This window comes from Apis mellifera, linkage group LG1 (assembly GCF_003254395.2).
Source record: "Apis mellifera strain DH4 linkage group LG1, Amel_HAv3.1, whole genome shotgun sequence".
Classification (NCBI taxonomy): Eukaryota; Metazoa; Arthropoda; class Insecta; order Hymenoptera; family Apidae; genus Apis; species Apis mellifera.
Genome location: NC_037638.1, coordinates 24,960,308 through 24,974,137, shown reverse-complemented (window position 1 = coordinate 24,974,137; position 13,830 = coordinate 24,960,308). Strand labels below are relative to the sequence as shown.

Here is a 13,830-nt window from a genome sequence, read left to right as displayed (position 1 = left end):
CTTGTAAACATTAAAAATATCACGATTAAACGTAACAATGGAAGGAGGCATATTAGAAAGTCCAGAGACTACTCTTGAGAGATATGATGATGAGATTGCGCTTCAAGCTTGCTGTAGTCCTAAAAGGAGACTGCATAAGTTTATTGGCCTCGCATTGATGTGTCTCTTAGGCTTTGGTATGATTATCAATGCTTATGTTATCTTTACAACCGATCGAGTAGCCATTGTTTATGTCTGATCGTTCTTGTTTCGGTATATTACAACCTCATATTAAATATTTTAAGACCGAGTTACTTCGAATATTTAATATTTATAAGTGAATTTTTTTTCCGGTTAAATTTTTTATAAAATAATTTCGATTACGAAATATAATAATTTTATTGATTAAATCTTCTAATATGTAAGATTGATTTTTGTAAATGTAAACATCGAATTCTGTATTTCGATATTTAGGATTGCATATGTAGCGAAATTCTAATGAATTTATAGAATTATAAAAAATATAGTTTTATTTCTTTTACTATTAATTTAGAGAATTTATGAATGAAAACATATATAGTATTTTGACTGAATTAATTCAAAATTCAATTTGATATTAAAAAAATACAAAAAAAAAAATTCACGACTTTTTTATTTATACGTACAATAATGTTAACTTCATTTTAAAATAAATTATTAATTAAATATTATTTTAATAATAGTCAAAATAATCATAAAATAAGTCATAATATTTAATTTCTATGATGTAAAAAAAATTTATAAATTAAAATCTTGTTTTTATTCAATTAACTATTCGATTGAAATATATTTTTTAAAAAATATTATAAAGTTGTATTTTATATATCTATTTCTAAGTATTTATCGTTTAATATGTATAATACAAATGATAATTTCAATAGTTATTTGTACAAATCTTACGAATTATCTTAGTCTTAATCATACTTTTCTTCCGTTTTGGATTCCATTTGGACTTCAAGATTCGGAGTCCAACTAAGAGATAATACATATATTTACACATATATATGTATATTATCTGTGCAACCATGTTATTCAAATCGTTTTGTATTCAACTCGGAATAAAGTTTATCATTATAAAAGTATTTTTTTTTTTCGAAATTATATTATTTTCGATATACATAACGTTAGGATTATTTTACAAAATAATACAAATTGCGTATGCGTGAATTTAAATCATAAAGATTATTACCACGTATTTCAAATATTCTTTTAAGCGATCAGGTCATAGACCCCTTTAAGATGATTTGCTTATCACGCGACTGCACTTTCATCCGGTCAGATCAATTAACTGTATGAAATACTTTTATTTGCAGGTGCGTACTTTTGCTTCGATAATCCTGGCGCTTTACAGGATGATTTTAAAACCGACTTGCAAATGCCAACCAGCAAATTTGTTTTGCTTTATTCCATATATTCGTGGCCGAATGTTATTTTATGTTTTATCGGCGGATTTTTATTGGATAGCATATTTGGCATACGTCTAGGAACAATTATATATATGGGACTTACACTGATTGGTCAGATTATATTTGCAACTGGAGCTATAATCAATGTTTTTTGGTTGATGATGGTTGGGCGTTTTGTGTTTGGGTACGTTTCTTTTTATTATAAGAGATTTATAACAAATATAAATTTTATGATATTAGAAATAATTTTTACGCTTGTTACAGTATTGGTGCGGAATCATTAGCTGTTGCTCAAAATAGTTATGCTGTTTTATGGTTTAAAGGAAAGGAACTCAATTTAGTATTTGGATTGCAGCTAAGTTTTGCTAGAGTTGGTTCAACCGTGAACTTTTTAGTAATGGAACCAATTTATAATTACGTGTCACAATATTATAAAGGACCACAATGTATCGGCATAGTTCTCTTTCTTGCTGCTCTCACTTGTGTAGTATCTATGATCTGTGCATGTGTATTGGGTATTATGGATAAACGTGTAGAGAGATTATTGAGAAGGGGAGAGGGACAAGAGCACGAGGTCGTTAGTTTAACAGATATTAAAGATTTCAAATTAATATTTTGGTTGATTGCGCTCATTTGCATTGCTTATTATGTGGCAATATTTCCGTTTGTTGCCTTAGGAAAGTAAGTATGAATAGAAAGAAATCTTTGTAATTATATTTTACATAATTATACGCATAATTATGCAATTGTTTATCTTAGAGTATTTTTCGAACGAAAATATTCGTTTGAACCATCAAATGCAAATACAGTTAACTCACTCGTATATTCCATATCGGCTGTTGCATCTCCCATTTTCGGCTATCTTGTTGATAGAACCGGAAAGAACGTTTCTTGGGTGTTTACCAGTATTCTTGTAACTATAATAGCTCATGGATTACTTGCATTTACATATATGAATCCTTATGTATGCATGATTCTTATGGGAATAGCATACTCTATGCTCGCTAGTAGTTTATGGCCATTGATTGCACTTGTCACTCCAGAATATCAGCTTGGTACTGCTTATGGAATGTAAGTAAAATTTAATACATTTTTTATAATAATTTTGAGATGCTTTAATTCTTGTAATATTATTTTTACTTACAGTGCACAGGCTGTACAAAATTTGGGTTTGGCTATAGTTTCAATTTTAGCTGGTATAATCGTTGATCGGGGAGGATACTTTATGCTTGAAATGTTTTTCTTGGGTTGGCTATGGAGTACGTCTTTTTTTTTTAAATATGTTTTGATTATTGATTAAATTGATTTGCAAAAAATTTATAATTATATATAAAATTTTTAACAGTTTCATTGATAACTGCTGTTGCAATCTGGATGACAGATATAGCAACTAGTGGCGGTTATCTGAATATGACACCAAGTCAAAGGGAAAAATATGAAGAAATACGACGTTCACCGGAAAGTTTCGAAAGAGCGAAGTTATTGGCTCCAGAATCTACTTCGGATTTATCCACTGATGATCTTTTACAACCACAATCTGATATTAGCATTAGAAATCGATATCTTTCTCGCATTGGAGGAATGGTAATATCTTTTTGCTCTGCTTAATATATATATATATATATTTTTAAAAATGATTATTTACCGAAAAATATAACGCTTATAATATTTCTTATATTTTTAGGTACCACCTAATGTAAAGGCTCCAATTCATCGGCCATTACGATGACGAATTTTACTTAGATAAATATGAAATAGCTATATTTGTTTAATATCTGAGTAAAAGAATTTGCTCACTGTGTCTTCCTCTTACACAGCATTAATCTGTGATAATTTCTTAATTGATGCGTTTGAAATCAACTAAGATTCATTTTTAACAAATCGATTAATAGATATTTTATTAACGAACTAACGTCGAAATATGTCGAAACATGGTTGGAAAATGATAAAGATATATACATTATTTGTTTTTGGTATTCATTATAATTACAAATTTTAATAATAATAATACGATCTCACATAACGAAACAATGTATTTATAACATTAATATAACGAACAAATCAAGAATTATTTTCTACCTCTTATTTTAAAAAAAAGATTTTAAATTAATTGTTATTTAAAACCTATAACAAGTTGTAGCATGTAAATGTATTTTAATGCACATTTAACCATGTATAGCCAAATCAAAACAAAAATCATGATTTATTGTATTGTTTTTTTTTTTTTATACCTATTGATATTAATTCAATACACTATATTGTACACTTTATTTATTATTATAATTATTATAATAAATGATCATTTTGTTATTATAAAAATGGAATAATAAATAAAAATTTATAATCGTAAAATTTATGCTAAAATGTATAAAAAAAATTTTTAACATTCCTTTGGCACAAATAATTTTATATATACAAAATGATCTTATACGAGTGAAAATACTAGTGAAAAATAATTATTAAATTTTGCTCGAGCTCGGTAAATCATTGGACAATTTAGTGTTTATTTTTATTGTCCAATTAAAAGTATCAGAATTTATTAAATATTAATTAGTAAAATGTATATTTTTATATAAAATGTTAAATTGATATTTAAATAATTATAAATAATTTATATTATAAATAATTTTCTTTTTATTTGAAAGAATAAACACTCGATATAATATATTTAAATTAATGGAAATACGCCATTGGCTATGACGTTTGTCAAGACGCTTATTTGTATACAGTTGTAGTGTGCAACACGTGCGTACTCGTGGACACATGTATCGTTGGTACACTCGCAGTTTTTATCCTAATTTTTGGCAACATGGGGGTTCACGATAACGCAGATTCGAAATATATCGTTATGGGTAATTCGAATTTTTCGAAATTAGCCCCAAAACGTCCTACTACCGTGGTGTTCAACGATAGCCCAAGCAAAATCCCGAAACACGAAGATAGTCAACAAAACGTTCAGACAGAAAACGTGGATAAAGGAAACATTACTTTACAACAACAAAGGAAGTCTTTACCAGTCTATAGGCTTCGGAAGCGGTAAGTTCTGCATATTTTCTTTCGTTTTTCAATCGCTGTTATCCTTTACTACGAACTACATCTTCTTAATAAGCACGCGGAGCATCATGAAACAAAATGGAGAATCGTCAACTATGCACAGTTGATAATTCGCTTGTTCCTCGTATAGATGTCACCTTCTATCGAATCAAAAATGCGCGCACTAAAAATTGTATTAAAATTTATTTTAATTATTACAAATTAGAAAATTTTATATGTTAAATATCGATTAATATTTATTATATATATTTGAATATCACTAGTTAGTCAAATTGTTCAAAAATTATATTTTTTTTAATTTTACTTGTCAGAAACTTTTATCGAGTATCGAAACTTGTTTTTTTTATTAAAAACTTTTTGCGAATGCATCAATATCTTTCATAAAAAACACCGTTATTTATATTATATCTTGCGAGATCATCATTTTAAAGATATATTTTAAAATTATATATTTTAAAGAATATATTTATCTATTATATTTTTTACATCAAAAATCACGACACATTATAAGTTTGAAAGAAAAATAATAAAAGTTCAATTGACATTTCGTATCTTATCTGTGGTCACGTGCGAAAAACGAATAGATAAGAGCAAATAGTGGGAGAAGAACAGAGATAGAGTAAAAATATAGAAATCCGCCATCTTCAGAGTGCCGTAAATGAAACACAAAAAGAAAGGACAGAAGATGATAGAGGAAGGATAGAGATACAACAGAAAGTGGCTCGTAGCGCCATCTCGTGAACTCCAAAACATTCAACGAATCGTGAATCAGCGCCATCTCTCGACTTTACCTCGTTTTAAAGAGACATCTCTGACACTCGAAAGATGGCGTTATCTGTGAATTCCTACCCTATCTCTATCCTTTTCCTCCTATTTTCCGTCCTTCCCATCTGAGTTTCATTTGCGGCAGACTGAAGATGGCGCTGATTTCAATATTTTTACCCTATCTCTATCCTTCTCCCACTACTTTTCCCCTCCTTCTCTACACTCTGCAATATTCACGCGTACAAGACGGAGATAGCTCGAAGCGAACGAACGTTGTTTCAAAAATTCAATCAATGAAATCGATAACAACACGTAAATACTGTTATTATACGAAATAATTCGACGAAATATTTAATTCTCGTTTCAAAATTTCAAGACTTAAAAAAAATAATGTCTAAAAGGATCGAATCGAACGAAACGAAATTGGTTGGAAATCCCATCCTGATCCAAGAAAATGAAACAAAAAAAAAAAAACTAAACCCATCTCCCTTTTATCGCGTGAAATTCACTTTCCACGATCGAACCGATTCGAATTATTCCGTTTCAGATTGCTGGAAGAGATTCGCAGGAACAGCACTCTGATCATAATCGGCGAGACGGGTAGCGGGAAGACGACGCAAATCCCCCAATTGCTGCTCTCGTCGGGCATAGCTGGTTGTAGCGGGTGCATAGGCGTCACTCAGCCGAGGAGGGTGGCCGCGGTGAGCGTTGCCCGCAGAGTCGCCCAGGAGCAGGGAGTGGAGGCCGGCAAATTGGTCGGGTATTGCGTCCGTTTCGAAGACGTGACGTCGCCTCAGACGAGGATCAAGTATCTGACGGACGGGATGATGGTCCGCGAGGCGATGACCGACGAGATTCTATCGGATTACTCGGTGGTGATCCTCGACGAGGCCCACGAGCGTTCCGTCCAGACCGACGTGTTGCTGGGGGTCGCGAGGAGGGCGCAGAATTTGCGCAAGTTGAAGAACCTTCCCCCGTTGAAGCTGCTCGTCATGTCGGCCACGATGGACGTGGACAAGTTCACCAAGTATTTCCAAGCGCCCGCCGTGTATTTGGAGGGTCGTCAGCATCCGGTGAAGATTTATCACGCCGTCAAGTCGCAGGACGATTACGCATTCTCCGCCCTTGTCACGGCCTTCCAGATTCATCGCGACAACCCTGCCAAGTAATAATAAATAATTTATCCCTCCCTCCATAAGTTCTCCATTTATTTTTCTTTTCCCTCTTCGAAAATAATTTTATATTTCATGTATACACAGAGGAGAAGTTACCACTACCACTTCTAGAAACTTTTTCCACCTTATTTCCCATTAGTATGCCAATCTCCTCCGCGTATTTACATACCGTTACTTTTATTAGATTGAGAGGTGAGCAGGTTGGAATACGAAGCTATACCACTACGGGAGAGACTAGGCGAGAGGGGGGAGGCGATTTCCTGAATTCTTCCGTCTTTCTTACAGCGAGGACATCCTCGTCTTTTTAACCGGGCAAGAGGAGATAGAGGCGGCAGCGGTGAGCGCTAGGCAGGTAGCTAAACAGCTGGACGGCCAGGGTTATCCGTCGTTGAAGGTGTTTCCCTTGTATTCCGCTCTGCCCACGCATCAGCAATTGGAAGCCTTCAAACCGTCCCCGCCAGGGATGAGAAAGCTCATTTTGTCCACGAACGTGGCCGAGACGTCCGTCACCATTGGCGGTACGTATATAATTACGAACAACGTGTTCTCGTTTCGAATAAATTCGTAATCCATCGACCAAAAACTTCCTAACCGCAGGTAGAAACGCGAAACTTCAGAAATCGTTCGATGATTCATCAGAAACGGAAGAACCCTCCACCGATGCGCTCCCTCCTGGACACCTTCCCATACTCCTCCCTTTCCATCAGAATTAGTTAGTCGAAACCTAAGCTCAAGAGAGAGAAAAATAGAGAAATTCTCTTTCTTCAAGTCTTACAAAACGGGTTAATTGGGCAAATTGTTGAAGAGCAATTTCATTTTCACGGTGGGTCGCAATCCGCTAATATCGGTGCAGCTCGTTCGTGACAGACTTGATTACGGATCGAGTCGCGTTCTCGTGATTACATCCGCGGAGAAGAGAGAGAGAGAGTGTGTGTGTGTGAGAGAGAGAGAAATATACGAGCGCAGAGGGACGCGCACACGATGATATTCACCGATGAAATTACACAGGAATTCGACACGTGATCGACACAGGGGTGGTGAAAGCGAGAACTCATCACCCGACCACCGGATTGGATGTGCTCAGGGTTGAAAAAGTGTCAAAGGCACAGGCGTGGCAGAGGACGGGGAGAGCGGGGCGGGAAGCGGCCGGCAAATGTTACAGAACGTACACGAAGGAGGAATTCGAGAGGATGAAGGAGATGCCTGTGCCGGAGATACAAAGGTGTTCCCTCGCGGGAGTAGCCCTCCAGCTGCTCGCAATCGGGGTTGATATCACCACCTTTGATTTTATGGACAAACCGCCCAAGGAGGCCGTCGACGTCGCGGTCACCTGCCTCGAAAAGTTGGGCGCCGTTAAGGGTGAGTGAATAACGCAACAATGTTTTAAATTTTAAAATTTCCATTCTGTAATGTAGCGTTGTCTTTTGCATGCATTGCGACAAATTGCCAATTTTAGAGCGAACGAGTAAGCTTATATTATGCTTGCACTTGTATTTTTATTATTGTCTTTTTATATTTGGAATTGTCTTATTATTTGTAAATGTTATATTTTGAGCGCTGTTAAGGGTGAGCGCAACAGTTTTAAATTTCCATTCTATATCGTTGTCAATTTTAGAGCGAATTATTATAGATAATAGAGCTTGCATATATTATGCTTGCATTTGTATTTTTATTATTGTTATCCTTTTATATTTGGAATTGTCTTATTATTTGTAAATGTTATATTTTGGGCGCCGTTAAGGATGAGTGAGCGCAATAACGTTTTAAATTTCCATTATGTATCGTTGTCTTCGATGCATGCATTGCGACAAATTGCCAATTTTAGAGCGGATTATTATAGATAATAGAGCTTATATTTTGCTTGCACTTATATTTTTTATTATTCCCCTTTTATATTTGTATTTGGAATTGTCTTATTATTTGTAAATGTTATAGTCTGGGCATCGTTAAGGGTCAGCGCAATAGCGTTTTAAATTTCCATTATATATCGTTGTCTTCGATGCATGCATTGCGACAAATTTTAGAGCAAATTATTATAGATAATAGAGTTTATATTTTGCTTGCATTTGTATTTTTATTATTGTCCTTTTATATTTGGAATTATCTTATTATTTGTAAATGTTAAACAGAATCGATGAGACATTTTCGAGGGCGAAACAAAAAAAAGTTTGGTTGATGTGTTACGTTGTATCAGGTTTGTATTTGTTTTTGTATTACGTTGGGTCGCACGAAGTTGTCAATTTTAGAACGAACGACAATCAATTGAGTTGTAAATCCTACTTAACCTATATTTTCCTTATTTTTACCTTGTCCTCTTGTATTTCACTTTGCGCGATAACTTCTTTTTCGTGCTCAGTTCGACTGTTTTTTTTTTTCGAGCGAAATGAACGATACGGGTTTAGAATATTTATTTTGGAATATTATTTCCCGAGTTTAAACTCGTAGAGTCACGGTGCAGCTGAACCGTATCGAAATATTAAGGTTAAGGGAGAAGATTCCATCCGGATGGTGGTTTCAAAAATTCAGATCTGGAAACGAGAATCTTGAGAACGAGGCAGATCGAAATCCATATTGAACAAGGATGAATCGAAAGGCAAAGTGGAAGCAGAATCGTTATCTCGAATGACTCGAGTTTTCGGGTATTCGGGTGTAACGGTTGAAGTGGAAAATTTGGAAAAGGAAAGCGCGAAACGGTCCACTTTTCGAGTAGAATCGTAGCCTCGTGACGAGAAACGGATGCTATACGATAATCACGCGCGAGATCTAGACAATGGTTGGACTATGAAAATCGTAAACGAATGGGGAAACCGTTGTTACGACTGAGAAAAAGTTATGGTGGTTGTACAAATGGTCTGTAAAGAGAATAATTCGTTGTTCTTTTCTGAGACGAGGAGATACCGTAACATCCGAGAGATCGATAATGAGAAACAATCCTCATTAGTCGATAAACGTGGATCTATTCTTTTGCATAACAAAAATTAATCTCAGCTCATCCGTTCATTCAGACATTTCATCGATTATCGTTTGTTTATAGCCATTTACAGTTGTTTTTAAAAAATGAAATATTCGAGAACCTGTGATCGAAACAGTTCGAGGAATTTTTTCGCTGAAACCACGAAATTTTATAAAAATTTATATCGGTTGGAATCTCGTTGGGAAAAGATCATTAAAGTCAATGGCTCGTATTTTGATCGAATAAATATTGTATTTTATAATTCGATAAAAATTAAGAAACGAGTTTCGACACTTTTCGAATCGTTTCAAAATTGTTTTCCTTTAGAGTAGAAACAGTGATCGTTTTGTTTCGCATCTACGAACTTCCATTATTACATATATCCACGTATAATAAACATTGGAGAAATGAGAAGCAAAGCGAGATTCCGTTCCGTTGAATTTAGCGAGAACAGAAATCTGGATCGGTCGATTAAGCTTCCGGACTGGAGATTCAAGTTTGAGTTTCTCGTTCGCGAGATCGGATTGCTAATTGAATTGCTCAAACCGTTGAAAGATTTAGTTTCTTTAAAACAGTTTGTCTGGGTTTTGCAAGTTTAATTATACTTGGGTCGTGCTCCAGAATTAATGTTGAAAAAGTAAAGCCCGAATAAAGGCAATCTTTGGATAAGCTTCGCGTGGAGGAGGAAGATCGATGGATGGAATCGCGGTTGATTTCAATTTCAATCTTTCCCCCCCGCCTTTCTTCTCTTTAATCGTCATTTGCCTCCTTATTTCTCAAACGAAAAAAATTGAACGCAAAGAATTAAAATCGAATTCTCTTTCGCCGATCCTCGCCAAGATTTTCTCTGAGAAACTTCGTTTCATTTTCCTCAAACTATTCGTTGGAAACAATACTTTTTAAATGCATTTGCACCAGTCGATGCGACTTCGTTTCTTGAAAAATGTGCAAACATGTTCCGTAGTTGGATGGCAATACTCGTGCTAACTTGCCGCATAAAATTTTATCGGTGGAATAATAATAAACCGCGTGTACACACGATTTCAAATTTGTGCACACATTTGCGCACGTGGAATATTTTTATCGGAATATTTTTCGCTCCTCCCTTCCTTTTTTCCCCTAGAATTTTCCCTGTCCCGGTTTCATATTAATTCGTCTCCACATATAAATTTTCCCTAGAATTCTCCCCGCCATAAAGTTATTAGCAAGGGACAAATTGAAAATTCGTTGCTCCCCAACTTTCGGAAAGGAAGATTCTGAAATTCAAATGAGTTGACTTGCCGACGAAATATATATATATACATTCTTCGTGGAAACAATACGGTTTATTTCTTTTTAGAACGGCAATATTTCATCTCGCGTGCCCGTCGTTATCGTAACTGTATATAAAATACGTCTAAAGTGAAAATCGGTTCGCAATTTTATTCGAATCGCCGTCTGGAGTATAATTCCCATGATTGATATTGTGATTTTATATACAATGTTTTCCTTTTACCTCTTTTGAAAGATTATAAAAAAGAGAGAGAGAGAAAATTACACATTTTATCGTACTCGAAATTCGATCGTAATAAATTAAAATTCTTCCCATCTCGAGTAACGTTTAATCCACTCGTGTCATTGTATTCTCGTAAGTCGATAAACAAACTTTACTTGCCATTCATTCGTAAGAATATATATTTATTATCATAATCGAAACGCGAGTTTAATCGTGATTTCCATTCGAGCAGGTTCGCCGCCACAGCTAACCACGCTCGGAAGGACCATGTCCCTGTTCCCGTTGGATCCGCGATTCACCAAGGTGATCCTCGCGTCCGTGGAGCACCAGTGCCTCGAAGAAGCCCTCACGGTCGTCTCTCTATTGTCGGGAGAGTCTGTTTTCACCGACCCACCCGCGAAGAGGCAGCAGGCTTACGTCGCCAGATCAAGGTAACTCTCCATTTCCTTCTGTTTCTTCGAATATCATATCATCTCTTTGTAATCTTCTTACGTTTTTTGTAAATATCTTCGTGAGAATCCTCTTAGAGGGCGTGATTTTGCGAGACGCGATCAATGTAGAGATGTAAAGAATATGTAGATTAGTAAAATAAAGCAACAGATGTGATAGAAATAGAATTTATTGAATATCGTTGCAACTTGCGAATTCGATAAATGTTATATTAACAAAGATGCAGATAAATTTTAGCATTGCGTCGATTGGAGATTTTCAAATTATCTAATTGTCTCGTTACAGAATGCATCTATTATTATTCTCTATTATTATTAAACCTTCAATCCACTCGTATAATTTAATAACGATTCCTAATAATGTTAAAATTAAATGTCCTGAAATTAAATTTGCTAATAGTCGAATTGATAATATTCAGGGTCGAATAATTAATCTAATAAGTTCAATAATTACTATAAAGTTTATTAAAAATACTGGCGAATTTAATGGAACTGAATGACTAAGAAATATGATGTAATTATTATAAATTAAGTAGATTAAAAATCTAAATCATAAGGTTAGTGATAAAACTATATTTAAAAGTAAGTCAATGTAAAAACATAGGGGATTAAACTAAAAATGTTCAATTGATTTCACAGGTACATTTTCGTGACACTTTCTCGAATGAAAATCTCAAAGAAAGTTCTTTTCCTTTTTCCTGCACAAAATCGTATCCTTTCTTCTTTAACTCTGAATAGAATAATCCCAAACATCCCGTAATATAATTAAAAAATTCGACATTCAGAGATAACTTTTAACTGGAATACGAATTCACGAAATCGAATGATCGACGTACTCGTTCTTGGTTGTTCCAGATTCGCGTCACCCGAGGGAGACCACGTCACGTTGCTGAACGTTTTCCGCGGGTACACGAACACGAAGCAGAAGAAGGTGTGGTGCCACGACAACTTTCTGCATCACAGGAATCTAGAGTACGCGGTCGAGGTGCGACACCAGCTCGCCGCGTTGGCGGACCGCGCGAATTTGGAGAGGGCGAGCTGCGGAACGAGCACCGACCGATTGAGGAAGGCCCTCCTCGAGGGCCTCCACGATAATCTCGCCGAGTTGCAGAGGGATCAGACTTACGTCACGGTGAGCGACTTCTCCCCCTCGATCCATTTCGAACCTTTTCTCCAGTAAATCGAGCGAGAGATCTTCCTGTAAAAAGTAAAAGTTGCTGGCAATTTCGAATTTACAGAGGGGTATTTAATTTAGAGAATTCTCGAGTATTGTAAGAAAAGGAGAAGAGTATCGGTTTTGGAAAAAAAAGAAAGGGTTCATTTCGACTCGAATGAAAAGTAACGTTCAACAAGAACAACAAGTTTTTTCCACGCGTAATAGTTGTATTGTCATTTTGTCGGGGAATTCGGGGGAAGCTCGAGTTTTCTTTGGAGCGTAGGGGCGCGGTTTAAGCAAGTTTTCTCCGCTCGAGTACTCGGGTAACGAGAATTTAGAAGTAATTGGATTGTTGGTCTGTGTAGGTGAGCTCGAAGCAGCCCGTCTCTATACATCCTTCCTCCACGTTGCACGCCACCAAACCACCGTTGATATTGTTCACGGAGGTTATAGCCACGGGGAGATGTTATATCCGCGGTTTGTCCGTCATCGACTCCTCGTGGTTGACCGAAAAAGGCTTCAACGCAGCTGGGAAACACGAGTAGAGGAGGGGAGAAAGGATCGGTAATTGCGATTCAACCTTTTTTTCTCTTTTAATCTCGTTTCAATCGAGACCAATTGACACGACTTGTTTTTATACCCTGTACAGCTCTTTAATAAAAGCGATGGTTGTCTTAACGTATATATATATATTATATATATACATATAAAACATGTTTTATCATTTATTTTAACCTTTCTTACTTTACCATCTTTCCCTTCGTGAAAAATTGTAATTATTATTCCATCTCGATTGAAAATAAATGATACAAACACGCTCAAACTTCTATATTATGCATATATTGAAATTTGATTTATTAATCGTAGCATTTTTAAACGAAACGAAAAGGGGATTCGAATCGATCAATTATTACGAATAATGAAAGTTGGGGAAATTTTTGAAAGGCGAGTCCATTGGATTTAATTTAAATTGAAACTCCTTTTACGACGAGAACGATTTTAAACGTTGGACGAGAAGCCACGAGAGAATGGGAGTGTACAGTCGTCTCACGGTTCGATGCGTGTCACCACAACAGGTGGCCATCTCCACGGAGTACCGTTGCTATTCGTTACGTGCAAATAATCTGTTACTCGGTGTTACAGTAGGTAGGTTGATGTAGCTATGTAATTATCTTTCGAGCCGCGTGATTTTTCCTTCTCTTCTTCTTTTCCTTTTTTTTCTTCTTCTTCTTTCGCGGCGGATGAATCGACAGCGGATGCGTAGCGGATTTTGTGCGCGTTTATTAACAGCGGAACAGCTCGGGATGATAAGATGACGATCGAGAAAAAGCAAGTAAGAAAAGGGAAGAAAATGATGGC

At 35.7% G+C, this 13,830-nt stretch overlaps 2 protein-coding genes across 2 annotated transcripts; both read left to right on the top strand.

Annotated features, from left to right (window-relative positions):
* Window positions 1–37: 37 nt before the first annotated feature.
* Window positions 38–3,630, top strand: LOC408634 (major facilitator superfamily domain-containing protein 1). The gene is made up of 7 exons (XM_392174.7): window positions 38–176; window positions 1,332–1,608; window positions 1,689–2,105; window positions 2,184–2,495; window positions 2,571–2,683; window positions 2,770–3,008; window positions 3,109–3,630. Exons 1-7 carry the CDS (start codon window positions 38–40, stop codon window positions 3,151–3,153), a joined length of 1,542 nt encoding a protein of 513 aa, XP_392174.1. The 3' UTR covers window positions 3,154–3,630.
* Window positions 3,631–4,103: 473 nt separating this feature from the next.
* Window positions 4,104–13,183, top strand: LOC726350 (ATP-dependent RNA helicase DHX33). The gene is made up of 7 exons (XM_001122093.5): window positions 4,104–4,460; window positions 5,791–6,408; window positions 6,704–6,936; window positions 7,427–7,777; window positions 11,099–11,297; window positions 12,171–12,447; window positions 12,837–13,183. Exons 1-7 carry the CDS (start codon window positions 4,234–4,236, stop codon window positions 13,014–13,016), a joined length of 2,085 nt encoding a protein of 694 aa, XP_001122093.2. The 5' UTR covers window positions 4,104–4,233; the 3' UTR covers window positions 13,017–13,183.
* The last annotated feature ends 647 nt before the right edge of the window (window positions 13,184–13,830 follow it).

Bases quoted from the DNA above. Each gene is read 5' to 3' on its own strand.
- LOC726350 (XM_001122093.5), top strand. From the start codon at position 4,234: ATGGGGGTTCACGATAACGCAGATTCGAAATATATCGTTATGGGTAAT. The intron at 6,937-7,426 runs GTACGTATATAA...GAAATTACACAG, and splicing joins GACGTCCGTCACCATTGGCG to GAATTCGACACGTGATCGAC. The intron at 11,298-12,170 runs GTAACTCTCCAT...TGGTTGTTCCAG, and splicing joins GCTTACGTCGCCAGATCAAG to ATTCGCGTCACCCGAGGGAG.
- LOC408634 (XM_392174.7), top strand. From the start codon at position 38: ATGGAAGGAGGCATATTAGAAAGTCCAGAGACTACTCTTGAGAGATAT. The intron at 177-1,331 runs GTATGATTATCA...TTTTATTTGCAG, and splicing joins GATGTGTCTCTTAGGCTTTG to GTGCGTACTTTTGCTTCGAT. The intron at 3,009-3,108 runs GTAATATCTTTT...TTATATTTTTAG, and splicing joins TTTCTCGCATTGGAGGAATG to GTACCACCTAATGTAAAGGC.